The sequence below is a fragment of the Asparagus officinalis genome, chromosome 9, assembly GCF_001876935.1.
Source record: "Asparagus officinalis chromosome 9, Aspof.V1, whole genome shotgun sequence".
Taxonomy (NCBI): domain Eukaryota; kingdom Viridiplantae; phylum Streptophyta; class Magnoliopsida; order Asparagales; family Asparagaceae; genus Asparagus; species Asparagus officinalis.
This window is the reverse complement of record NC_033802.1, coordinates 23,742,219-23,769,339: the sequence shown is the minus strand read 5'-3', so window position 1 is coordinate 23,769,339 and position 27,121 is coordinate 23,742,219. Positions and strand designations below refer to the sequence as shown.

The 27,121-nt window shown below is 34.6% G+C and overlaps 1 protein-coding gene across 1 annotated transcript in view; it reads left to right on the top strand.

Moving 5' to 3' along the window:
- The window catches only part of LOC109824566 (DNA ligase 6), a 55,314-nt gene extending 31,467 nt beyond the window's left edge, over positions 1-23,847 (top strand). Inside the window, exons 13-20 of the mRNA XM_020391194.1 lie at positions 953-1,015; positions 3,959-3,993; positions 4,102-4,163; positions 7,350-7,511; positions 7,591-7,679; positions 7,778-7,877; positions 23,009-23,126; positions 23,520-23,847. Of these exons, the coding sequence (XP_020246783.1) occupies positions 953-1,015; positions 3,959-3,993; positions 4,102-4,163; positions 7,350-7,511; positions 7,591-7,679; positions 7,778-7,877; positions 23,009-23,126; positions 23,520-23,710 (820 nt within the window). The 3' untranslated portion in view covers positions 23,711-23,847. The remainder of the gene's footprint in view (positions 1-952; positions 1,016-3,958; positions 3,994-4,101; positions 4,164-7,349; positions 7,512-7,590; positions 7,680-7,777; positions 7,878-23,008; positions 23,127-23,519) is intronic.

Sequence of the window (27,121 nt, the reverse complement as noted above, 5' to 3'; positions counted from 1 at the left end):
CAGTAGAAAAAGGGTTAATTGCACATAGCCCATATAGTATCACCATTTTGAGCTTACCACCCTTTAGTTTCATTTTTGCGGATAAACCGCTTGACCTTTTTTTTTAACTCTTTTAAGATGGCTGAAATCTTTGCAGATATTGCCATGAGTGAAATCAGTGAGTCTAAGGGTAAAACAGTAGAAATCAACCCGGTGGTGCTTACATGAAACTATAGGGGTAGTAAGTACAACACAGCGATATTGTAGGGAGTCTAAGTGCAACTAACCCTCTAATAAAAGAAGGAAAAGAAAGAGACCACCTCCCACCCACAAACCCCCCACCCTCTCCCTGATAGCCACCACCAGTGATGCACTTCAACCAAAAAACAAAAGAACAACAGAAATGGAAAAATCTGTCCTCTTATAGATCAGTGATACCTATAGCTCTTTAATCCCTGATTAATTTCTCTTTTCCTTCAATAGCATCCTAGTAACTTCTTGAGAATTTTATTTCATGAAAGGCTGAAAGCTCATTCGAAATCAATTTACTATCTTGCCATTATTGGCCCTCTCATTTGTCCATGGGTCCAGATTTAAACATGTTGGACACAGGGATCTCGTAACAGATTTTGGCATAGGACATGGCTATATCAGCCACATGCGTGTATACTTATATAATCAGATGTACATGTGACTGAGTAGTTTGATAAAAACTATTTAAAGCTTTGATTGATATGTTTATGACTTGAATAATCATATGAATCATATTTATTGAAGTTAGATGGTAATCTTTTTTTCATTTGTTATGATTTGACATGTTGATAATGAGTATCCTAGAGTATCATCAAAACTTCCATGTGTCTAATACATCAAAAAACTAAACAACAATTTTCAAACTAGTAGTCATTAAAAAAAGGTTTTTATGAGAGTCGTTCCATTTTGTTTCTTTGAGCTGTCAATTTAAGGCAATACGCGTGATCTTGCAGGTTGACATTTGTGTCTTCATCTTTGATGTCATGTTTTCAAATGGAAAGAGGTACCTATTCAGAAATTTTACGTAAATAGATTTTATCCCTTTATGATCCTAACTTTCACTGAGTTTTAGCTTCAATTTATGCCTGCAAATCTTGGTTTGTTACTGACTGCAATGAGATCTTTCCACTGTGCTTTCTTTTATATTTGAAGAAATGCTTTTCCTTATTTCTGTTGGGTCAACCATAGCATTTCAATTTGAAATTTCGTAGGGGCATGGGATTTTAACCATTCTCAACATGTAAATGTTATATGGTATGCATAAACCATGCTTTACACTTAGAATTTCAATAATCTATGTAATGTATCTCAAATGCAAGAAAAAAAAACTAGAAAATTGAAGCCAGAGACTTGGGTTCACACCATGCAGATGGTATGATGGGACTATGCAAGCACTGGTTGGTTCCTTTGTGTACAATGTATCAGCCTATGTTACCTGAGTACTTGTAGAATGGAGCCGTACCCAAACCTGACACGTGTTATACTCATACCCGACACTTCATGGACACTGCTTAAATATATGAATATATTTATTCGGATCTGTACAAAATTTTACAATGCATGTTTAATTTAAGTATATGCATATATTTATTCAGATCTGTACAACGGTCGAGTTTGTTTCAGCCTTAAGAGCTACAATTTAAAAGAGCTGTTTACATATATAGCTTAGAACTATGATTATATCCCATGAGTTTTGGCCGTTTCCCCATACCCTACCTTTTACAAATTTGCTGTGCCCCACACCCGTACCCGTGCGACTTAGCTAGCTCATGTCAGTTTAGCAATTATGTTCCCTCCACCTCTGATGAGGTAGTCCTTAGTAATAACATTTGGTTAGATATGAAAACCAGCTAAGCATTTTGAAATAGTATTTAAAACTTGTTATACTTACAAGTGCGAAATTCTATCAGATTTCAAACCTGTCTTACTGTGAAAAATACATGTAGGCAACTTCACCAGAATTTGAAGGAAATTCTATTTCAAGATATCACAGCCCAGGCTGTATACTCTCCTCCAATTAAACCCTGATCTCCAACTAATACTCAACCAGCTCCTTTTCAGCCACGTGTATTGGTTATTACTCAGTTGTCTTGCAGAGCCTTGCTTGTATGTTACTTATGCATTGATTAGATGGTTTTTCATCTTGCACTCAACCATTTGCTTAATAATTGATTAACTGTTTATGTGGAAATTTAAGCTCTTACAGAAGTGAATCAAAGGTATTAGATAAAAAAATTGTTTTCGATGACTAGGTAAATCAGGCCATGACCCATAGTCTTGTTTAGAGCCTGAAGTATTTGAATTATATTAAACTGAACTGGAGTACATTAAACTTATGCCAAAGGTTTTACTCATTTAAAACTGAAATAAATTAAGTCAAGCAAGCCAGTCTATTTGATATGCATCATCTCTCATTGTATGTTATACAATGCAATATAAGTGTAGAGAGAAAACAATGTAGGCAATTAAGTTAAATGTTCTATTTCTATATATACTAAAGTTAAAGTGACTTCCACTGTAGCTTGATGCTGTTCAGGCTACAGTGGAAGTTTTGTGACTAAAAGTATATATAAGGAAAAGGCCCACACACTTTTAAAATCAAAGTCACATGATTAGCTTCTTTCTCTATGACCTCTTGATTTAATATACATCTGATGGATTAGTTCCTACTTCATTTGTTAAGATGTGAAATGATTGGTAAACAAGTATACCAATCAAAAGCCACTTCCAAATATAAGGAATAGTGGCTTTCTGGTTAATAAATCCAAACATTTCCTTCAATTAGTTTTTGGGAAATCTTTCATATTCTAAAATTAGTCCCTCAGATTATTGAAATTGCTATTAGGTCCCCCATTTCGTAAACTGTTTTCAAATTATTGAATTGTTGTTAGGTCCCTAATTGTTAAGCTATTTTCCAGATTAGTCCCTCAAATCAGTAGTAGAGTTAGCAATTAAACAGATTAATTTGAATTAACTTATAAGAATTTAGAGACCTAACAGCAATTTCGATCATTTGAGGGATTAATTTCCCTTTATTTGCTACTTCTAGTTTTGATCGGAGGAAATAATTTCAAAATAACTTAAGAGTTGGAGGAGCTAACATAGATTTCCATGATTTGAGGGACTAATTTCAAAATATCTTAAGAATTGAGGGACCTAATAGCAATTTTGATGATTTCAGGGACTAATTTCAAATTATGGAAGATTTAAAGGACTAATACAAAATCCACTTCGTATTTCAACATTTTGATATATCATGAATCTCACTATTTTCTAAGTGATTACAAATTTGGTTTGGTTTTAAACCAAATGCTTAAAGCATTAATTCTTTGCTTTTTTCACACTAATTCCACGACATTATGAAGAAAGATGGGTTTCTTCGTACAAACTGAAGTTTTACCCCCATTTATTTTTAAATCAAGCCACATTCAATAAGAATTTTTTGCCTATAAACCCAAAGGTCTACACTTATTTACTCTAAAATGCAGCAATTTCTAAAATCACTATGCAAAATACTCCGCCACATTTTTTTTTACTAAATGATTAGGTATAGGATGTATTTTTAATTTAAATGCTTAAACCTTTTTTTTGTTGACTTTTTTCACACTAATTTCTGTTAGAGAAATATGTGATTGATTCTGACACAGCCAGCTGGTATGGATTAATTTACAATTAAGTTTATAGCCTATGTGATGATTTTTGAATTATTCAAATAAAGTTACAGGACGATAGAATGTGGCTATACCAAAAGTTGGAACTATTTCATTAAACTCAGATTGATATAATTGGTTTTCTCTAGATGTGTTGTGATAATCTCTTCGCTAACTTTTGTGCAAAAGTACTAAAAAGATGAGAGCATGTATATTACTTATATTGATTTTAAAATTCTTTTTCTTTTCTTTACAATGTGTTTACTTAAGATTTTTAAACTACTATTTCTCTCCAGGTTGTTGGATTTGCCACTTCGTGAAAGGAGGACATGTAGTATTTGAATTACCATATCTGAATATATGGATAATCATGAACTGTTATTTCACTTGGCATTTAATAGTAACTCTAATTGGTTCTTAATGATAATATGTATATCAGGTCTAAAAGACTTGTTTCACAAGGTCAAGCCTGGTTTCTTGGAATTTGCGAAGGAAATAACAGTAAGTGCTGTTTCCCCCATTCATATACCTGATTGGTACTTTTTTGCGTGAAAATTGAGAAAATCCTTTTGTTGTTTCTTATCTTTTTTGTTGTTTCTAAAGCAGAAGTGATTATCCTTTCCTAGGTTTTTGTTTTTCGGTATAGTAGAAATTTGGAGTTCTCATTCTTGTTGTATGAATTTAAGCTACATGTCCCATGAAGATAAGTCACTACCTTTAACTACACATGTACATGGCTATTGAACCACTTTTTCTTGATACATAGTTGACAGCCAGTTGTTAAAGATTCAGTGATTCCATGGATTTGAAGCTATTTCTTTTAGTTTTACACTGCTGCAGTCTTCAATCTGATGGTCAAAATGAATGATGAGCATGACAAAGACGACGACAATGACATCCAGTCTATTGTATCATATGTTAAACTAGCAAAATATATTTGATAAGCTATCTCTGTGTGCATGCGTATACATATATGCGTTCACTGTTTTAAAAAGCCTCTGCCTAGGCCTAGGCGGTACCTAAGACGCCTGACTACGCCTGCACTTGGGCTGTATCTAGGCTGTCCATCTAGGTTTTGGGAGTGTTTAATGGAACATTGTCCGCTTACGTGGACTGCACCCTTTAGGCTTTGATCGTAATTTTTTGTGTTGCATGCTCCACGTCCTCTAGTCTCCTTCAAACTCCTTTCATCTCCCAATATGAACATCACCACAACCTTCTCCGACCTTCAGCAAAACCTCCTCGACCGCCACTTAAATAAAGAAAGAGATCTGCCTAGACACCAGTCCGACACCTAAGCGTTCGATAACATTGACATTCACTATCAATTATTGTAATTAAAAAATAAAAAAGAAAACCTCCTAGGCTCTAGGCGTCGGGTCCAACGCCTAGGCCTCCTAGCACTTTCTAGCCTTGTTAGTTATTATTTTGGCTATTTAGTATTTAAGTATGCATGGCTTATTATGGATCTAAGATTGCTATTTTTTGGCAAATTTATATGAATTTAATACATATTTTTATCAATTATTATAATTAAATAATTTTAAAAATAGCTAAACGCCTAGGCGCTGGCTCAAACGCCTAGTCCGCCGAACTGCCTTCTGTAACATTGTATGGTAATACTATATATATATATATATATATATATATATATATATATATATATATATATATATATATATATATATATATATTATATATATATTATATAGAGTAAGACTCCTATCAACTTAAGTTGATGTCCCAAACTTCCTAACCATTCATTTATTAAATAAAAACCTTTTCATATTTATGCAAGGATCCCAAGGCAATATGAGTGGTTAAAAAGATTTGGTGGATAACTTTTTGTTATCCACTTAAGTTGACATAAGTTTTGCTATATATATAATATAATTATATATAATATATAATATATATACATGAGAAAAATATGTATGTCTGGTACAAGCACAAATTTGTGCTTGTAGTGAGGTGGCATATTCCCTCCACTCATTCAAATGGGGGATCACATTCACATGGGTTGAGAAGTGCATGGGATATGCAAACTATTTGAGATGAGTGGATAGGGATGTGACACCTCACTGGCCAAGCATAACTTTTTGGGCTTGGTACCAAGCATACCATTCTCTCTCTCTCTCTCTCCTCTATATTATATATATATATATATATATATATAATATATATATATATATATATATATATGAGGATACTCAGTATACAAGGTGGGAAGCTCATTTAGCAAAATGAGCTGTGAGCTCATACACATTTTTCCTTACACACATTTTGCATACGTATATATGTCTGTGCGTGTGCCTGCTTGTTGTCAAGAAATCTATTTAATTTTAACAACTTTTCTCTTGAGGGGCTGCCCTCAACATGGAAATAAATGGTAAGAATCCCAGAAAAGAAGTCTCATATGCTGCAGTAGTCCCAATGAGCAAACTTTATCACTGAGATCAGCCTCATGAATCTTCATTGCCAATCTTCTCACTACCAGCATATGTTTGCGATATTAAGCTCATTAAGTTCCTTGTATATACCTTCTGTCCATGTTGGCATTGATCTTGATGTCCTAAAACATAAAAACTCTCCTCACATCTCGTTACATGAAGTGCCTCAATTTTGAGTCCATGTGAGTACCATCTTGTTTAGTAACCATGCAATTTTATGTTGCTAACTCTTGTTATAAATCTTTTCTATGTGACTGCAGAGACGCCTCATTATTTTATTTCTTCTTATTCCTTTTATTTTGCTGGGCTGTTTACTTTTCCATCAAGGTATTGTATCGTTACTAACTTCAGAACGATGTCCAAGATACCTTGTGTTTGTACTTGTCAAACCTGTAATAACTGGGTGCTGTCTCTACGTTTTTCTGTGTAGCAAGTTTGTGACAACTAAATCAGTCTTGTTTTTGGACCACTCAGTAGTTAGTTTGACCAAGTTAATGGAAGTAGAAGCTAATTACTCTTTATTTTCTGCTATTATTGGTCCTTTTTTTTTTTCCAAGACCGTCTTCACCTACACTTTGGAGCTTAATTTCCTTATCTTGTCGATTTGATCTACATCATCCAGAAATAACATGTACTGTCAGTCTGTCACTCTTTTTCTTTGAACAAGCTGTAATTGGAAATAAGGTCAAAATCCTGACCTCTTAGCTGTAATTGGAAATAGATTGTCAAAACAACTATTTGTGGAGGTTTTTACCTCTTTTATTATGTCTTGATAAATGTCTTTCATCATTTCTTCCTTTTTACTCTAAATTCTTTATTTACTCCCTAGACAAGGAAATACTCAAAATTATTGGTTGTATATGCAGAGAAAAGAAATATAATTCTCTGATGCAGAATTCCTACTTCTCCATCCACCCTTTGTTATACTTCATATACAACTAATAATTTTGATGCAAGAATTCCCACATGTTTGTCATTTTGCTTGTGCACAGATGACATATTTCTTAATCTATTGCATATTGGCATCTCTCCTACTTCTTGATATCACCTGTTAATTAAGTCTATAAACTGATTCACTTGTCCCATTTTGTTTCTGCAATTACAAGATTAATTACTGCCCAAAAACTGAATGAACATCAATGCACAATAATTTTTTCTTCGTCTTTACGATTACTTTCACATTGATGATGCTAACATAAAATCTTTATTGTATTTCTCTCCCTCTGCTGTTGTATAGGTGGAAGCAGATGAAGCATATTTGAGTAATGAAAGCACAGTAACCAATATAAACACCTTTTTTGAAGATGCCTGTAAATCGTCATGTGAAGGAATAATGGCAAAAACTCTAGATATTGATGCTGGATATTGTGCATCAAAGCGCACTGATGCCTGGTTAAAGGTACATCTAATTTGAGATAAGACGAACATCCCGCTTGATCAAACTTCTTGTAGTCTGATGTTCCATAATTTCTCATCAGGTCAAACGTGACTATATTGAAGAATTGGGTGACAGTCTTGATTTGGTACCCATTGGCGCTTGGTATGGGAATGGAAGAAAAGCAGGATGGTACAGATAATAGGCTTCCCTTCCTTTCTAATGTTTTCTTTTGATCTAATGGTTTCTCCCATCAAAATGATTTTGTTTCTCTGACTGCCATGGTACAGGTACAGCCCTTTCCTTATGGCGTGCTACAACCCTGATGCTGAAGAGTTTCAAAGTGTGTGTAGAGTCATGTCTGGCTTCTCAGATGAATTCTATAAGTCGGTAAGTGCAAGATATAGTGAAATGTATAATCCCCTTTGTACAACTAAAGTTGTATGTTCTCACACGTAATGCCAGCTTGCATGTTATCTTGCACTAAACTGTTCAAGCTTCTAGCTTTAGCTAATTTAATATAGTCCAGTTTAATAAAACCCATTTATTGAAAAATAATTGTGGAGGAGTTTTATGCTGGATCCAGGGACGGACATGAACAACTAGGCAACTAGGAGTAGAGATAGTTCAACGTTCGTCAAATGGTTTCTCTTTTGAGTAGGGGAAGGGGTGCAGGGAGGGAATTAAGCAGTTTCTCCATGGATACAGAAGGGAAGGGGAGGGGAGGGGTGGTCTCTGCAGGTAATGTTGAGGAGGATGAAGAGAGCTATGATTTGTTGGCAGTGTTGAGGGACTAAGATTACCATCAGAATACTTTAGTATGTGGGAAAATCTGAGCCATTGGAGAGGGTAGGGAAATTTCCTAATTTCCCCACCACTAACCCCTGTGCTCCCATCAGAACGCTCCACACTCTAGGGGCGTTCTGATACGATTCATACTCGTGTTAAGGTTACAAATACCTGCAGAAATAGGCTTCGTTGTTGTAAATGAGAGAGTAAAAGAGGAAGAAGGGAGGAAATGGAGACAAGAGAATGGGAGGACGGCTGGGGAAATAAAGGTAGGAATGTTCTATTCATTATGATGGGATTGGGTTTTTTCCTGCAGTAGATGGGTAATATGTCATTTTTCATAGCTGATGCATAAGAGATATTGTATCAAAGACAGTGACCCATTTGTATCAGGTTATTTGGTTAGTTAGGGGCTGTGATTGCACAACATGTCTAAGCAGGTCAGCCAGGTGGATCTGATTTCAACCTAGAATTGGTTATATTCAATCTGAGTGTTGCAAATTTGTGTTTAGTTTTCTGCTAGAGCTGAAATTTTTATCCTTATTCTAATCTTATATACGCAATTTCCATAAAAAGAAATGAGAACTAATTACAACTAGTACAACTGACCTGCCAATTTAGTATGCAAAGGCAGCAATTGGAATATCTCAATAGTGGTGGGTTTATTCCTGGGAAATAAAAAGATTCCTCAAAATTTTCCATATGTCCTCGATCAATATGCTTAGATATTATGAAATTAGATCTTTGAATATAGGGAGCACTCTTGATCCCGAAACAACAAAAACTTGCAGGTCCGTATGGGAGTCTTTCAAAATCGAAAAAATAGAAAGGGGAGAAAGAAGAATGATGAAAAAGCTAGATGGTCATGGTTAATTGAGAAAAAGTGTGTCCTGGGAGAATCTAACACAAGAAAAAAGGTATTGCTTTACCATAAAGAGAGAATCCGAGAAGACAAAACTAAATATTCACTGCTAAACAATAATGTAATGATTTTGTTAATGGAATTATAGATAGTCAGATTTGCACTTGTAGAAGGATCCAGCTTTGAGGTGTGAATATTATCTTACTTTATTCTTTTGGCTAATTCAAGATAGCATGTATTGGAGGATTATAAAAACTTTATATTTTAGGTGTACTAGGATTGAGATTATTAGTTATACATTCGTCAGCTAGGATTGGCTATGGTCAATTCTTGTTAGAATTCCAATGTTCAGGATTTTGCTACTTTTATTTATATAATACCTCACATGCGCTTTCTGGAGTTGGAAAGCAAAAAGCTATCTGAGCATAATATTTGGAACTTTTATTGTTTCCATATGAATTTTAATAATCACATATGTGTGGCATGGGTCTTCTATCATGAAGCCATTTGCCGTCCAATACTTCATACCTGTATCACAATAGATTGAGTTCCTATATTGCACCAGTACCCACACCCTGTATAACATAGAAAACAAATAATGCTACTTAATGTTCTTTTAAAAATCTGTTTTGATTTGAACTAATGTGGAAATGTTTAAGATTAACTTTTATTTTATATACATTGTTGGTTGAGAAACCAAAAGTTTAAGCTTTTGCATGAACTAATCCTTGAAGTGGTACCGGAGAACTAAGTTTTGACAGGTCATGTGTTCATGTCACGCTCCGATACTGCAGCGGAATTTCATAAAATACGGGGTGTGCGACAGCAGCGACCAGTGCCTAAGACAAGTCTTATGCACGGGTCAAGCCTGACACTTCATATCACATAGTTTATTTTGAAATATTCATAAACCTGCTGATGATAGAAGTCAAAATAACTATATATATGATTGATACTTACAGCCCACAAGCTCACCGTTATAAGCATTTTTACAAAACAAAACAAATTGTGCCAAAAGTGACATAAAAAAGAAGAGGCTCTCCATATAACACCTCCCAGCCAAAAGCCCTAACCAAAAGTTCAGCTAGTACGAAGCTACGTCGGATCTGAAATTTTTTTAAAAACAACGGGGTGAGCTAGCGCTCAGTGAGAATATTTCTCACTAGAGTTCCTAGATAACTAGCAAAGTAGTAATAAGAATGATTCTCAGAAATAACGAATCATAAGTTTTGCATGAGAAATTCAAAGATAGTAAAAATAGTAATAAGAATGATTCTCAGAAATAACGAATCATAAGTTTTGCATGAGAAATTCAAAGATAGTAAAATACGATCCAAATATCATAATATTAAATAACGAATCATAAGTTTTGCATGAGAAATTCAAAGATAGTAAAATACGATCCAAATATCATAATATTATCGTTTTCAAGAAAGAATACAACAATTATATTTTCTTTTATGTGCAACTGAATATACTGTGAAGTTTCTTGAAATCAAACCCTTTTTGAATCAACGTAAATATTAAAAAGGAAAAGAACTACTAATTTGTACAAAACCAGAGAATTATTGTTTTCTAAATTTCACAGTCCATTATCAGAATCTAAATTCTCGATGAGTTGTTCATGAATGTAAAAGTCACCCCATAGGTCACACTAAGGCTACGAATTATAGCCTAGTAATGAGGAAATACGTAACCGCATCACATAACAGATAATTCTCGCGAACCGAATGCACCTAATACTGCCATAGGTTACTGGCCAATACAAAGGGGCCAGAACAAATATCAGAAGGGCCAATACAGAGGGGTCAAATAAAGGTGCATTCACCATATAGCAGGCAGAAGCAATCCATAGTGGACTATTTGAGGGTTTGAAAACATCGAGATCACATGTCAAATGAGTTATATTTTGCATATCAGAATTTACAGATATTTTCAAATGAAGTTGACAAGGTAAATCTCCTTATTTCAATTAAAATAGTTTACAGATATTTTTTTTATCAAATACTAAGTTACGAAAAATCTTTGAATCCGTTAAACTGTTGAAATACGTTCCAAATACTTCATCAAAAATCTCAGATAAAACAATGCTCACAATTATTTGAAATTTGCATGAGAGCCAAATTTATTTTTCATATTTTACATAAAAATCAAATTTTCTTTTCATATATTATACGAGGCTAACATCGTATTATAGGATAGACCACAACAAAAATAGGTCAAATCTTTATATACATGAAAATGACATATAATTTATTTTTCGATCACAAGATAAATCAAATATAATACTCATGCAATTTCATATTATAAAATACTAGTGAGAAATGAACTCACCTTAAGCGAACATGACTTCCCCAAAATGTTATCCTCCTGAATATCAACCAGGTCCTATAATATAAGATATAAGACTAATTACTAATTCAAGACAAACATATATTATAGGTAAATCAATTCAAAATCTAGAGCCTAATAAATTCAGATATAATCAATAATAATTAAATTCTGCAGTACATATGAGTTTATTGCTAACCTTAGCAATTTATCAAAATTTTATAACTCTCATATACTAGCTTTTGGACTTCCTAGTAATTTATGATAATGCAGGGGTTGTAGGGAATTAATCAAGTTAAAAAGTTATCTTTTATTTTTCAGATTGGACTTGTTTGCAACTGAACAAAAAACATGGGCCTAATAGATATTTTCCAGTCTTTTTTTAACTATAACTTATATTACTATAAGGTTTATTTCGAAATTTTTTTTATGGTTCAGGGGCTTAAAGCAATTTTTTCTTCCTTTATAATAAATCATCTGATCATCTTCCTCCTCTCTTCTACGTTTCTTTCTTCTTCTTTTTTTCTTTTTTTCTGTTCCTCTTTCCTTCTTCCTCTGCTTTTTCTTTTCCTTTTGGTTTTCTTCTCCTCTTCTCTCTCTCTCTTTCTCTCCGCTATGGAGGTAGGACGGTGACGAGGAGCCGCCGACGACGAGGAGAGGCCGACGGCAAGAAACCCACCAAATCTAGGTTAGTTATTTTCTCTCTTTTTTTTCCAGTTTGTTTCATGCATCCTAAACATATAAAAAAAGAAATCCCTTGCAAACCTTAGATTTTTAAGTTCGTATTCATAACAAGTTAACTTCCTCATTCATTCTATTGTGATTCGATTTAGTAAGATTTGATATGAAATTTGAAATGAGATTATACCTTGGGTACTAGGTCGAATGAAACCTTTTTCTAAAAGTTCTTGCAATTGTACCTTTAGCTCTCTCGATTCAGCAGGTGCCATTCGATAAGGAGCCTTAGAAATGGGACTCGTGCCAGGTACTAGGTCAATTGAAAATTCAATTCAATTTCTCTATCTGGGGGCATTCCTGAAAGTTCTTCTGGAAATACCTCTGGAAATTCTCGGATAATTGATTGATTTTCCATCATCAATCATTTCAACTGATGCCAAATAACTCATACATCCACTTCTCAGTGCTCGATATGCTTTAAGGGCTGATATGATCTTTAAGGGTTCTTGAGACTTACCACCCTCAAAACAAAATTCGGGTTGCCCAGGAAATCTAAACACTACTTTCTTTTCTCGACATAAAATAAAAGCCTGATTTAAGGATAACCAATCCATTCCCAATATGATATCGAAATCATGCATTTCTAGCATCATTAATTCTACGGGGAGTTCCTTGTCGAGAATATAAATTTTACCCCTACAACCTTGATTTGATATTAGTGTGCTACCCTCAGGTGTACTAATAAGTAATTCTTGTTGTAGGGTATCACATGGTAATTTGTTTTTCTTAACAAACTGTGTAGCAATAAAGGAATGCGACGCACCAGAATCAAATAGTACTCGAGCATGAACCGACGCAAAAGTTAGCGTACCTGTCACCACATCTTTGTTTGCTTCTGCTTCCTTCTCAGTTAGAGAATAAACTCGGGCCTTGGCTTGAGGATGCTTATTTCCACCACTAGACTGGCCAGGCTGGAAGGTATTTCGAGATGATTGCTGTAGGGGACAATTGGCTATTTTGTGATCTTTCTGATATCTCAAACAAGCTCCAGTATTTTTCCAACAGTTTTTCGCTTCATGCCCCAGTTTATGACAAACATCACATCTCAAAGTTTTTAGGTTAGGAATTTGCTCCTCTCTACGTCCAAAATTCTGCTTTTTGTTTCTCTAATTTTTATTTCTTCCACCACGATTATCTTGCTAGAACCGCTTCTTTGGGTAGGAGCTGCTCGCTTCATTCTTTGATTTTGTATCAATTTTATTTTTCTCAATTAACAAGGCCTTCTTTAATACTTCTCCATATGTAAGGAGTTCAAATGCACTGACCACCTTCCGAATGTCCGGTCGAAGCCCTTCTTCGTAGTGATGTGCTTTATCCTCCTCCTTACCCAACAAATGAGTGGCAAATTTTGATAAAGAAGTGAACTCCTCTTCATATTCAGCTACTATCTTATCACATTACTCCAATTTTCGAAACTCTTGTTCTTTTTGTTTGCGAACAGTTGAAGGAAAATACTTTTTATAAAAAATCTTTTTAAATTCCTCCCATGATATCTTGTATGCTTTCTCACCCAATGTCCCGACCTGCATTTGCCACCACCCGTAAGCACGATCTTTTAACATGTATACTGCATAATCAACCTTCTCTTCAGGGCATCTCATGTAGGTGAAGACCTTCTCCATTTTTGTGATCCATTGCTCAGCAATCATAGGATTAGTTGTTCCCTCCAAACTGGGTGGAGATAGTTTCTTAAATTCTCCCATGCCACTTCTTAATTTTGAGTGCTCCTCGTTTTGACAATTTGTCCGATTACGATCAATTTGATCTTGTTATTTGGTGACTACAGATGTCACTGCTTGCAGCAAGTCCATCAATGCATTGTTGTCTATTGAGTTTCCTGAGGTGGATGCACGCGCAATTCTAGATCTCATCATTTTACCTATTGTCTGATTTAGATCTCTATCTCCATTAGGAGGGGTTTGCTCATTACCTGAAGTCATATCTTCCTATAAATAATAAAATATTTCAGTCAACTATTATACAAGAAAAATTCCTAAATCAGTCACATATATGCAATTTAAGTAATTATGAATTCAATCATTACTCAACATAATAACACAAATCAGCATTTACAAACAAAAAGTATATTATTAATATTTAACTTTTTAGTCCATACATATATCTGATTATATGGGTTTACATATATACATAGTTTCTACCAAAATGTCCTACATAAACCAAAAGAGTGACTACAAAAACCCATATACTGATACTACAAAATTGTCCTAACAGTTATACTCTATTTCCTCGAAGAAGAGGAGCTGCTGGAGCTAGACTCCTCGGTCGGCTCACTCTCTTCTGTGTCCTGGCTATGGTTGGAGTCTGACATAGGGTCAGGATCAATGCCAGAAGTCTCCCATCCTTCTAGATCGGGGTCTGGACCAATGCCCATGGTATTCGACTCACCCTCAGATGGGGCAAGTTCTTGGTCATCACTAGGGATCTGGGCTACAATGGACTCCATACCAGAGGGGTCGGATAAAATTATAATGATTTCTGAAGATGATGAATCAACTGGAATAACTTCTACTACTATATTCCCGTCTTCAGCATGATCAACCACAGACTCTGATGAATCTATCATAATAACTTCTATGGGCTCGACCTCTGATGAGTCTGGGGTCATATGGTTAGCTACTATCAAGCTTGGATCTGTTTCATCAGAAGTACATCCCCAGTCTCTTAAGCTGGGTTCCCAGTAGCTATCTACAGAAATCATAGAGCTGGACGGGGTAGATGATGAATTCGAAGATGAATTGGTTCCCGTCATCCTACAAAAAGGGGAGCCATCCATCAGCTTGCTAAAGTAAAAGGACAAAGTAAAACAAAATAAACATCTAAACACTCCTTAATGAATCAAAAAGGCTTTACTATAAAATATTTATATGCATACATGTATATACATATGTATACATGCATATATATCACATAGTTGATCCATACGATAACACTCATCTAGCGCATATACTCTATGATAACGTGTCCTACAAGGTTTCTAACGTCGGAACCTAAGCTCTGATACCAACTTACTGTCACATAGTTGATCCAACTTACTGTCACGCCCCAAAACTGCAGCACAATTTCATAAAATACGGGGTGCGCGACAGCAGCGACCAGTGCCTAAGATAAGTCTTATGCACGGGTCAAGCCTGGCACTTCATAGCACATAGTTTATTTTGAAATATTCATAAACCTACTGATGATAGAAGTCAGAGCAACTATATATATGATTGATACTTAAGCCCATAAGCTCACCGTTATAAGCATTTTTACAAAACAAAACAAATTGTGCAGAAAGTGACATAAAAAAAAGAGGCTCTCCATATAACGCCTCCCAGCCAAAAGCCCTAACCAAAAGTTCAGGTAGTACGAAGTTACGTTAGGTCTAAAATTTTTTTAGAAACAATGGGGTGAGCTAGCGTTCAGTGAGAACATTTCCCATTAGAGTTCCTAGATAACTAGCAAAATAGTAATAAGAATGATTCTCAGAAATAACGAATCATAAGTTTTGCATGAGAAATTCAAAGAGAGCAAAATACGATCCAAATATCACAATATTGTCGTTTTCAAGAAAGAATGTAACAATTATATTTTTTTTTCTTATGTGCAACTGAATATACTGTGAAGTTTCTTGAAATCAAACCCTTTTTGAATCAAGGCTAAATAATTAAGAAGGAAAAGAACTACTAATTTGTACAAAACCAGAGAATTATTGGTTTCTAAATTACACAGTCCATTATCAGAATCTAAATTCTCGATGAGTTGTTCATGAATGTAAAAGTCACCCCATAGATCACACTAAGGTTACGAATTATAGCCCAGTAGCGAGGGAATGCGTAACCGCATCACATAACAGATAATTTCTAGGAACCGAATGCACTTAACACTGCCATAGGTTACTGACCAATACAGAGGGGCCAAAACAAATATCAAAAGAGCCAATACAGAGGGGCCAATACAGATGGGCCAAATAAAGATGCATTCACCATATGGCAGGCAGAAACAATCCATAATGGACTATTTGAGGGTTTGAAAACATCGAGATCACATATCAAATGAGTAATATTTTGCATATCAGAATTTATAGATATTTTCAAATGAAGTTGACAAGGTAAAGCTCCTTATTTCAATTAAAACAGCCTACGGATATTTTTTTTATCAGATACTAAGTCACGAAAAATCTTTGAATCCGTTAAACTGTTGAAATACGTTCCAAATACTTCATCAGGTCCTATAATATAAGATATAAGACTAATTACTAATTCAAGACAAACATATATTATAGGTAAATCAATTCAAAATCTAGAGCCTAATAAATTCAGATATAATCAATAATAATTAAATTCTGCAGTACATATGAGTTTATTGCTAACCTTAGCAATTTATCAAAATTTTATAACTCTCATATACTAGCTTTTGGACTTCCTAGTAATTTATGATAATGCAGGGGGTTGTAGGGAATTAATCAAGTCAAAAAGTTGTCTTTTATTTTTCAGATTGGACTTGTTTGCAACTGAACAAAAGACAGGGGCCTAATAGATATTTTCCAGTCCTTTTTCAACTATAACTTATATTACTATAAGGTTTATTTCGAAATGTTTTTTATGGTTCAGGGGCTTAAAGCAATTTTTCCTCCCTTTATAATAAATCACCTGATCATCTTCCTCATCCTCTCTTCTACGTTTCTTTCTTCTTCTTTTTTTCTTTTCTTTTTTTTTCTGTTCCTCTTTCCTTCTTCCTCTGCTTTTTTTTTTTTTCCTTTTGGTTTTCTTCTCCTCTCTCTCTCTCTCTCCGCCATGGAAGTAGGACAACGACGAGGAGCCGCCGACGGCAAGAAACCCACCAAATCTAGGTTAGTTATTTTCTCTTTTTTTTTTCAGTTTGTTTCATGCATCCTAAACATATAAAAAAAAAGAAATCTTTTACAAACCCTAGATTTTTAAGTTCATATTCATAACAAGTTAACTTCCTCATTCATTCTATTGTGATTCGATTTACTAAGATTTGATATGAAATTTGAAAAGAGATTATACCTTGGGATCCTGATTTGTTGCTGTGATCTTCTTTTCTCCCTTATTTTTTTCCTATCTTTCACAGTCTTCTTCTTCTTTTTTATTTTTTAACCCTAATTTCTCCCCTTTTCCTCCCCTTTTATACTATTGGGGGGCGGTACTTGGTAAAGCGGTGAAGAAATATCCGCCACACAAAAAAAATATAATTATTTTATTTATTTATTTATTTATTTATATTTTTTTGGCTATTACATTCAGCTCTCATAATTATCAAATTCAAATATTTTTATTTAGTCTTGCATGCCTTCCCACATGATCCACGAGTCCTACTTGAGTGCTGAAAATTAGTATTAGGTTGCTATATATGGTCAGCTTATCACTTAATAGCTTAAGTTCTTGGATAAAGAGTAGATGCCTTCAAAAACTTTCTTGTGGGGATTTGGGTTTAAGAACTTCCTGTAGCTCCAGACATAGCCTTATTATTTTAACTATACTATTTGTCCTCAAGCAATAACAATTCTCAAATCTGGAATTAAAATTCCTTTTTTTTTCCTTTCTGATTTGCATATCTACATACTATATTATCACTCTTGGGCTGTGTTTGCCAAGAATCCCTTTAACCTTGTTAAGTCATTAACTAGGTTAGATTGGTCCGGGGGAGGGAGTGGATCAATCCTGACCTAGTTAAGGGAGACAAAATGAACTTAGGCTGCGTTTGGGAACTAAGATTTGGATTTGGAATGTTGATTCAAAATCAAAGGATTTTAAATCTAGGATTTAAAATCAATGATTTGATAGAATCTTTTGTTTGGGTATCTTTACAAAATGTAAGGATTTGAAATCAAAGATTTCAAATATAGTGTTTGGATACACTTTATTATACATGAACTTGGATTTCAGAATTTGTGTTTTAAGAAAATTTATGCTTTCTCTTAACTCCTCAATCTTTTATGCGGACATTAAGGTTTATGTTGAGGTAGAAGTTAGGATAAATTTCACAAAGCCCCTGAGAAGTTTGACAAAATATATTCAAATTTTCCAGTAGCTTATTTATTAATAAATTTTCAACAACGATATCCAATATATGAATCATTATTATCTTCAAACCATCAACATTATTATCTTCAAACCATCACCATTTAATTTCATAACAAAAGGAAAACAATGCTACCATCAGCTTGATCCCAGAATATCAATTCCAATATATGTACGTCACGGGAAAACAAAAACATCAAATACAAATATGGATCCATATTTAAAAAACTCACTTTTCTTTTCAATAACAAATAACATGAAACTAAAAAAACTCACTTTTTTTTTCAATAACAAATAACATGAAACTAAAAAAACTCACTTATCTTTTCAATAACAAATAACATGAAACTACTACTCCTCACTGACACTTGAAGAAAAATCTGGATATTACACAATGGCATTGGCTGCACTAGTAATCCTAGGCCACAAATCAGTACACTCATTTCCAATTGGTGCAGTAATTGCAGATCCTGAAGAAGCAGAAAACATCGATTGATATATATTAGATGAAGAAGCAAAAATAAATTTATGCATTACAGTTTTCACTACAAACAACAATGCATGTACAAAATAGAGTCTGATGCTGAGATGTTTAAAAAAAGGATAATCCATGGGAAAAGGATGTAATATACCTTTCATTTCCCCCTTTGGATTCACAATAACCCCAGCATTATCTGCATCACCAATCTCAGAGACTGAACATCAACTAACGCTTTTGCATATGTGCAAAGTGCGGACTACTATAAGTTTAACAACTAATCAAATTCACATGAGGCTAACAAGTGAACCCTTGACAAGATTAAACGAAATATCCCAAAATTGGTGGTTAGCCCCTGTTACTTGAAGATGCGAATGTCCACGAGGTCCAGCTTACTTCACAAGAAAAGATAACAGGTAATGTCAATGCCTTCATTGATTTTGTAGTACTTTGAGCCTCGCTGTCCATAAATAGAGACAAATTACACATGAATGGACCAAATCAGAAACGATTCAACTAATCTGCCTAGCAGCAGCAACAACCGCAAGTGTGTACCAAGAACAATCAGAAATGACAGTGAAACATTTTGCAAGTTTCAGTAACCCCCAAACAAATGATGAATGGTTTCTAAGAATAAACATAAGTATATAAGAACATCATCTTCAACAAGGTGTTAGTTGGAGAAGAACCTCAAGCATGCATCGAGTTCATTTTATTACAGTTTCCTCAAGCAAACATAAGTACGTAAGAACATCATCTTCAACAATGAGATTTTTCGAGCTTAAGTAGTTTCTAGTGCAGATTAACACTAACTTTCTAAAAATTATAAAACCACGATTCTACAAGCATAGAACAGCAAGGAGACTACCAATTTCTTTTATTATTATTATTATTATTATTATTATTATTATTATTGGTCTATTATTTATTTATTTTTTTAAGAAGGGATCAGGGGTCAGAATATATAATAGAAAATATAATGTTCTTATATAACAATGCGGAGAAAATATATAACAGAAAGGAAGTACTAGAAGAGTTAAAAGACACCAAATGCACAAACACCAAATAAAAGTAAATACTTACAAGATAAAGTGATGTAGGCACCAAGGTTTCGTATGGCTCATTTAAGGTTATTACTCCACAAACACCAAGTTTTTAAGCATTGAACATGACTAGAAAATGGAACTGCACCTAGCAAAAGAAACCCATAGCAAATGTATTAGAGCAACGTTGTTTAAGAAACAAAACAAGAATATCAATGAAAAAAAATTCAAGAACATAACCTCAGTAGAACACAGAAGCAAAAAAGCCCTGTAATGCACTCATGTTGGAAAGAATCACAAAAGTCATACTTTACCGTTTCCCATCTTCTCTTTTAAATTGGATTTCATAGTTTGACATACTGTTTATCTTTAAACCCTTTACAACTTCCAGTTTAAACTAGATTTTGCAGATCTATAGGCCTTTTTTTAAAGAAAAATATTACCTATTATTACAGAGGGTTTAATTACTTTTTCCCGATTGCAATAACAGGTGGTGAACACAATATTCATGCATGTGTGAGGATAATAACCACGATATTTACTCTATCAATCAAAAAGTCACTGTTTTTTTTGTTGGGGGGGGACCATATAGCAAACTAAATAAACACTGCAATGACCAAGTTACAGCCATAAAACTCAGAATTATACATTGAAACTTCAACTCAACAAAGAATTAATAAAAACTAAGCACAAGTTGTCTTCAATTAAATAAACATAGAATAAATATCTAAAAGTTACAGAAATGTCTTCTGTAACATTAGAAAATCATGTAGTGCCAGAAGATAGACCGAGAGATATCAAAAGAGGCACACCGGGACTAGCATAATAATACAATACTAATCATGTTATAACAGGTCAATTCAGATGATTTTACATCACCAACATTAATAAAGCTACAAAATGAGTTCTTTCAAAATGTCAAACGGGTAGACCTGAAGATGATCATCTAAAACAGCTCTCCTTATAACTTTTAACACATCAATCAATGCCTCACACAAAAGTGGATGATCTAAATTTTGTGGAGATGCTTTCGGATTGGATTAACCATTTATGACTTAATTTTTGTGGAGAGTAGTGATAATGATACATGATAATTTATGACTTAATTTTCAATATTGCTTATCAGTAATAGAAGTGAAACATGAACCATGGAATATGAGTAGTATGCTTAATGTAAAAGATAAATATTGAAACCCAAAATAAACATTCAAGAAGCTATAGATAAGAGAATTACATTTAAAAATCACGATAATATCTTGAGAATTGCAAGGATTTTTAATTTGGTATCCCTATTAGAAAAAGTAGAGGAACCATGATGGTGAATAACGTGTGCATCATCAAACTATGCGGAACAAATTGATAACACAATCTTCTCCTTTTATGTTTGCAAAGATTTGCATTCAAGTTATTACTAACTCTTGTTGGTTATTATGCTCATCATCTCACCGCCAAAACCAGATACGTAGGATGACATTCAAGAAATATCGTAGACTCATCATAATTTAGAAAATGCCCTCTGTCTGCATCATATCTAGAAACTTCCATCTCACGAGTGTCGTAGACTTGAAGAGACTACTAAATGTACTAGAGTTAGGCCTAAGAGAACTAGGTTGGAAGTAACCAAGAAAGTTTCGCTGGTGGTTATTGTTGTTTAATTGATTAAACTTGAATTCTGTATATAAATCCAACTCTTTTCACTACCAAATTCCCACGCAGAGAACCTCCAAATATTATCGAACAAACATTATAACACAATTCTACGTAAGATTGAAAAATTTTCAGTCTTTTAAACAAATCCATTACCAACTAAACAGAGAAAATAGAGAAAACAGACCTCATTAACCACCGAAACTCCGCCTGGATCTTCTTCCTGATAAAAAAATCATAGAGAAGCGCAGGGGTGAAGATCTCCTCCTCCTCCTCCTCCTCAATTCCCGCCTTTAAATCCTTCAGTTCCTCAATACGCAATCTTGTAATTTGAAGAAAAATCAATCAGAGTCGAATCTTTCGCATGTTACGGAAACCCTAGGCGCTTGATCGAAAAGAACCCTTAGTCGCAAGCTAGGCTCAATCGCCTTCGATGTGGAAGTGGGAGTGAGGATCTAGTGTGGTGAAGTGTCACCTGGCTGAAATCGGCGGAGACGACGTCGAAACCCTCGCCGGAGCTGAGATTGACGGCGAGGGGGAGAGCGGGGGCGACGATGGCGACGAGATCCTAGGGAGGGAACAGACGGTGGTGAGTGAATGCGATGACGAGAGAGGAGAAGGGGGGAGAGGAGAGATAGAGGTTAGAGAGAACTTGAGAGTCGGAATCGGGACTGAGAAATGAGAGAGAGGAGGAGTCCAGTCGGGATTTGGCAAATACCTAGGGGCAGGATGAGATTTAAAATACGCGTATTTGGGTTTCCAAATTCTCCTCTTCAAAATAAGTTGATTTCAAATCTCAGCCCAACATAGAGCCCAAATAAGAGATTTGAATTTGAAATACCCTGAATTTTAAATCCAGGACCCAAATCCAAGTTTCCAAACGCAGCCTTAAAAAATTGGGCGAATTGTAGCCCAGATTTTGTGAAATTCAATCAAGTCCTTGACCAAGTTAGGAACCAGTAAACTGGTTAAGGAGGAGTGGCCAAACACAACCTTAAAGTCTCTTCTATTTTACGAAAACTGTCGAAGCTGTGATGAAGTTTGATGATATAATTTTGTGCTCAAGTTGACATCCTTTTTTGGACTGAAACCTATGCTATTTTCCCAACATTACCTTTTTTTTCTTTTTATAAAACCTTCTTTTGATGTTTCTTGTTGGTTCTAAGCCGAGATTCTCATGATTCTTAAATTATCTATCATACCATAACTCTGAAGTAGTAACGAAAGTGAGGATTTAATTTTCTGGTAAAATGGCTGGTGACTTGTTGCATTGCCTAAGCTTCTTCAGATTGTATGTATTTAACTAATCAATCTCCTCTTTCCCCCCTTCGAACCTTTCCCTTAAACCTTGTGGATAGAAAGGGTAAGTTTCAAAAAAGAAATAAATACCATGAACTTCCATTGGTTTTTCTGGAAAATTTCTTAAAACTGCTTTTCTGTAAAAAGCATATCATGGAGTTTTTGCAAATAAACTACAGTTTATTGGTATCTTCATTAATTAATTTGTCAGTGGACTTGCTTTTCTGTTATCTTTCCTAGTTTCTTGGTATAGTTTATAAATGGAATTTGTTAAATGGACCCTCCAGATGAAAGAATTCTTTTCTGGAGAGAAAATATTGTCAAGAAAGCCTCCATACTACCAAACTGATGAGTCACCAGATCTCTGGTTTTCTGCAGAAGTGGTCTGGGAAATTAGAGGCGCAGGCACGCATTGAAACTCTTCCCTGTTCATACTTAAAATGGCTAAATTGCAGATGCGCCCTTTGTACTATGAGATTAGTTATATTTTACCCCTAAACTTTCTGTTAGTAATTAGACTCCATGGTGCTCAACAGAGTGTCTCTCTATTATAGGGAGTATATGCTCAACACCTACAAGAGAAAGGATCTTTCTGCAACACATTGACTTCAGCACGATATCCAAGTGACAGATACGTATAATGGAGAGATTACTCTGTTTGGGCATCAGCGAATCTAAATTCTAATGAAAATATTTATAGACAACAAGGGTGTATCTTTAATTTATTCATATCATTGCATTGCTAACTGTGTTGTTTGGTTTCTTTTTTTTTCTTTTTTCTTTTTTTCCTTTTTTCAGATTTTACAATCTCCCCGGTTCATCATTCTGCTGTAGGCTTGATCCACCCATCTCGGGGCATCTCGGTGAGGCTGCCGAGGTTTGTTCGTCCTGTATCGGACAGGAAGCCAGAGGATTGCACTACAGCAGCTGACATTGCTTGTATGTTCAACTCCCAGACTAGAAAAATGTATGTGGGAACAGAACACTGAAATTAGCCATGGTTTTTGTGTTCTTTGTATAGTTCTATCGGATGCTTAGTTATCATCATGTAAGCAATTAGCTTGTCTTTTGTATGGTGGCCTCTTTATCTCTTTGATCTCTCCTCTGAAATAAGTAGTTGTGCTCATAACTTGCTTGTATATTGCAACTCCGAAGGTAGAAAACTGGACGTGGGAACATAACCATAGTTTTTGTGTCCTTTGTATAGTTCTATGGGATAGTCCATTTATTTTCTTAAGGTAGCAATTAGCCCGTCTTTGTCTATCGGCCTCGATCTGCATAATTCCTTTTTATTATATGTCCCGGGCGAATAAAATTGTGATCATATATAATTCCTTCTTAACAGAATTTCAGTTGGTATGGTGTGCAACAAGACACATCCACAATGAATTTACTTACGACCGTGTCTCAGTGCTCTATTAATCCTTAGACCTTGTCTAAATAGAGTTTGATTCGAGGATCCAAACTGGCCTCTATATTCCCTCTTATCACAGTAAACCATTTTATATTATCCACCAATATGTGCGGTTTTAACCCAAGGTAACTGTAAATACAAATTATGCTGAAATCTACAAAAAATTATGCTAAATGCGAAAAGAGTTAGGTGGGTTTCGCAAAAAAGTGCAGTTAATAGGCCAAAATCATCATGCATAATCATGTCTCCGGCTCAACATTAACAAATAACAGTACAATGACTTCACATTAGGGGTGCAAAGCTACATTCATAACCGTAATGGTATTCATTAGAATATGGATATGGGTATTCAAATTTATAACCGATATGATGTAGTTATGGATATGGTTATATAGTGAAATATATGGATCTGTATTCAAAGTATCCGAATATAAGTAGATCATACACCTATAATTGTTAGATTAATGAATTTGAGACTAATTTTGATAATCAAGAGATCCAATCTTAGCTTTTCAAATATGACAAACATATAAAATTCTAGTGTATCATATAATCTCTCTCTTTTTCGATATTATTTCGTTTTCTCAAATTTGTTTTACATCCACATGTATATCCATATCCATACTTGATTCTAACACATGAATATGAGTTTTACTTATCGAGACATATCCATATCCGTATCTGTGAATGACAAAGGGGATATTGATTTATCATATTTTAATGATTTGATAATTTGGCATATTTTTAATGATTTGTTATTACTGATTTAATAATTTAGCATATTTTGATGTGATGGCTAGGCTTGCTTTGCAAGTGCTACAAACATATAACATTGGCTTACTACATTTTTTTAATGTTGACTAGATTTTATTTAGGAAATATTGAATATCTATAGAGAATTTAGTGTGCTCATTATAAATGAGTACAGTTTCTTATGCATATCCCATAAAGCCGTAAAACCCAGTCAACAGGTGGTTTTGAGTATGTTTTGAAAAATCTATTTATTTATTTGACTGGTTTTGAGTATGTTTTGAAAAATCTATTTATTTATTTATTATATATTGATACTTTCGAAATGAATTTTTGTTCGGGGGAATTTCTATTTTAGACATGAACAAATATATGAGTTGTCCTGCTTAATTAAATTGTCTAAAATAAATTAATTGATACTAGATAGATTAAACATAAGATAATATTTTCTAAATATTTATTCTCCTATTATAAAAGAGCTTTTATAAACAGTTGATTGGATAGAATTGGTATATAATAATTAAAATTGTTAATCAAAATTAATTAAGAATTAATTTAATTAATAATTGGTTATCTCATTAATGTTGCTCGAGAGAATAAAATGCAATTTATAATATTTCTATGTGTAGAAATATGAAATATAGAATTCCATACGTTTGGAAACTTGGATTTGGGCTTTGAATTTGAAATACTGGATTTAAAATCTAGGGTATTTCAAATTCAAATATCTAGTTTGGACTCTAAGTTGGGTTAAGATTTCAAATCAAATTATTTTAGAGAGATGGATTTGAAAGTTCAGACACACAGTTGTTTATCAAATCCCACCCTGCCCCTTGGTATTTATCAAATCCCGACCGGATTCACTTCTTCTCTATCTCATTTCTAAGTTTCGACTTCGACTCTCCTGTTCTCTCTTGACGCAAGCAACCTCTATAAGCCATTTGTTTGAGCTTAATAGTTTAATTGTGTAGAATCGTCCACTAGTATTTGTTGAAACTTATGATACCATTGACGAGGAGCTTGCTTGAGTCCATAGAAGGATTTCCTTAATTTGCAGACCATATTCTTTGGGTATCCTGACACAAAGTTTTCTGGTTGCACCATATAAATCATCTCATCAATGTCTCCATTGAGAAATGCAATCTTAACATCCATCTGATGTAACTCAAGATCATAATGAGCAACAAGTGCCATGATTGTTCTGAAAGAGTCTTTCGATGAAATCGGAGAGAAAGTCTCTGTATAATCAATGCTTTCCTTTTGAGTATAGCCTTTAGCCACAAGACGTGCCTTATACCTCGTCACATTACCATTTGCATCCCGCTTGGTTTTAAAAATCCATTTACAACCAAGTGGTTTTGCACCTTCTGGCAATGGGACAAGTTCCCAAACCTTATTGTCTTGCATAGACTTGTACTCTTCATTCATGGCATCAATCCACTGCTGAGAGTTAGAACTTTTCATGGCCTGAGAGAAGTTGATTGGATCATCTTCCAACATTCCATTACTTTCCTCATGTTCTTGGAGAAATACAATGTAATCATCCGGAATAGCATTTCTCATTTCTCTCGTGGATCTCCTTAATGGCACTGGTTCTTGAGGTTGTTGAGTTTGTTCTTCTGGAACAGGGAGTTATTCAACATTGTCATCTTGAGGTTTCGGATTCACTTCTTAAGCAACAACAGGTATAGGAACCTGAATATTGTCAAAAGTAACTGTATGGATTGGATCTGAAGCCAATTCCTCCTCAAAACTAATGTCTCTAACCTTATTTCTCCCCCCAAACTCAACATCCTCAAAGAATGTTGCTGTTCCCGTCTCAAAAATATTCCTTATAGTGGGATCATAAAACTTATAGCCCCTAGAGCGTTCAGAGTATCCAATAAAGTAGCTGCTAACTGTTTTGGAGTCCAATTTCTTTTCATTTGGCCTATAAGGCCTTGCCTCAGCTGGACATCCCCAAATATGTAAATGCTTTAAACTGGGCTTTCGACCAGTCCAAAGCTCATAAGGTGTTTTAGCAACTGCTTTACTTGGTACTCTATTCAGAATGTAAGCTGCTGTCTTAAGTGCTTCTCCCCAGAGTGACTCTGGTAAAGAAGAATGAGCAATCATACTTCTTACCATATCCTTAAGAGTCCTATTTCGTCTTTCAGCTACACCATTCATGCTAGGTGAACCCGGCATGGTGTACTGTGGGACGATACCGCATTCCTCTAGGTATCTAGCAAATGGT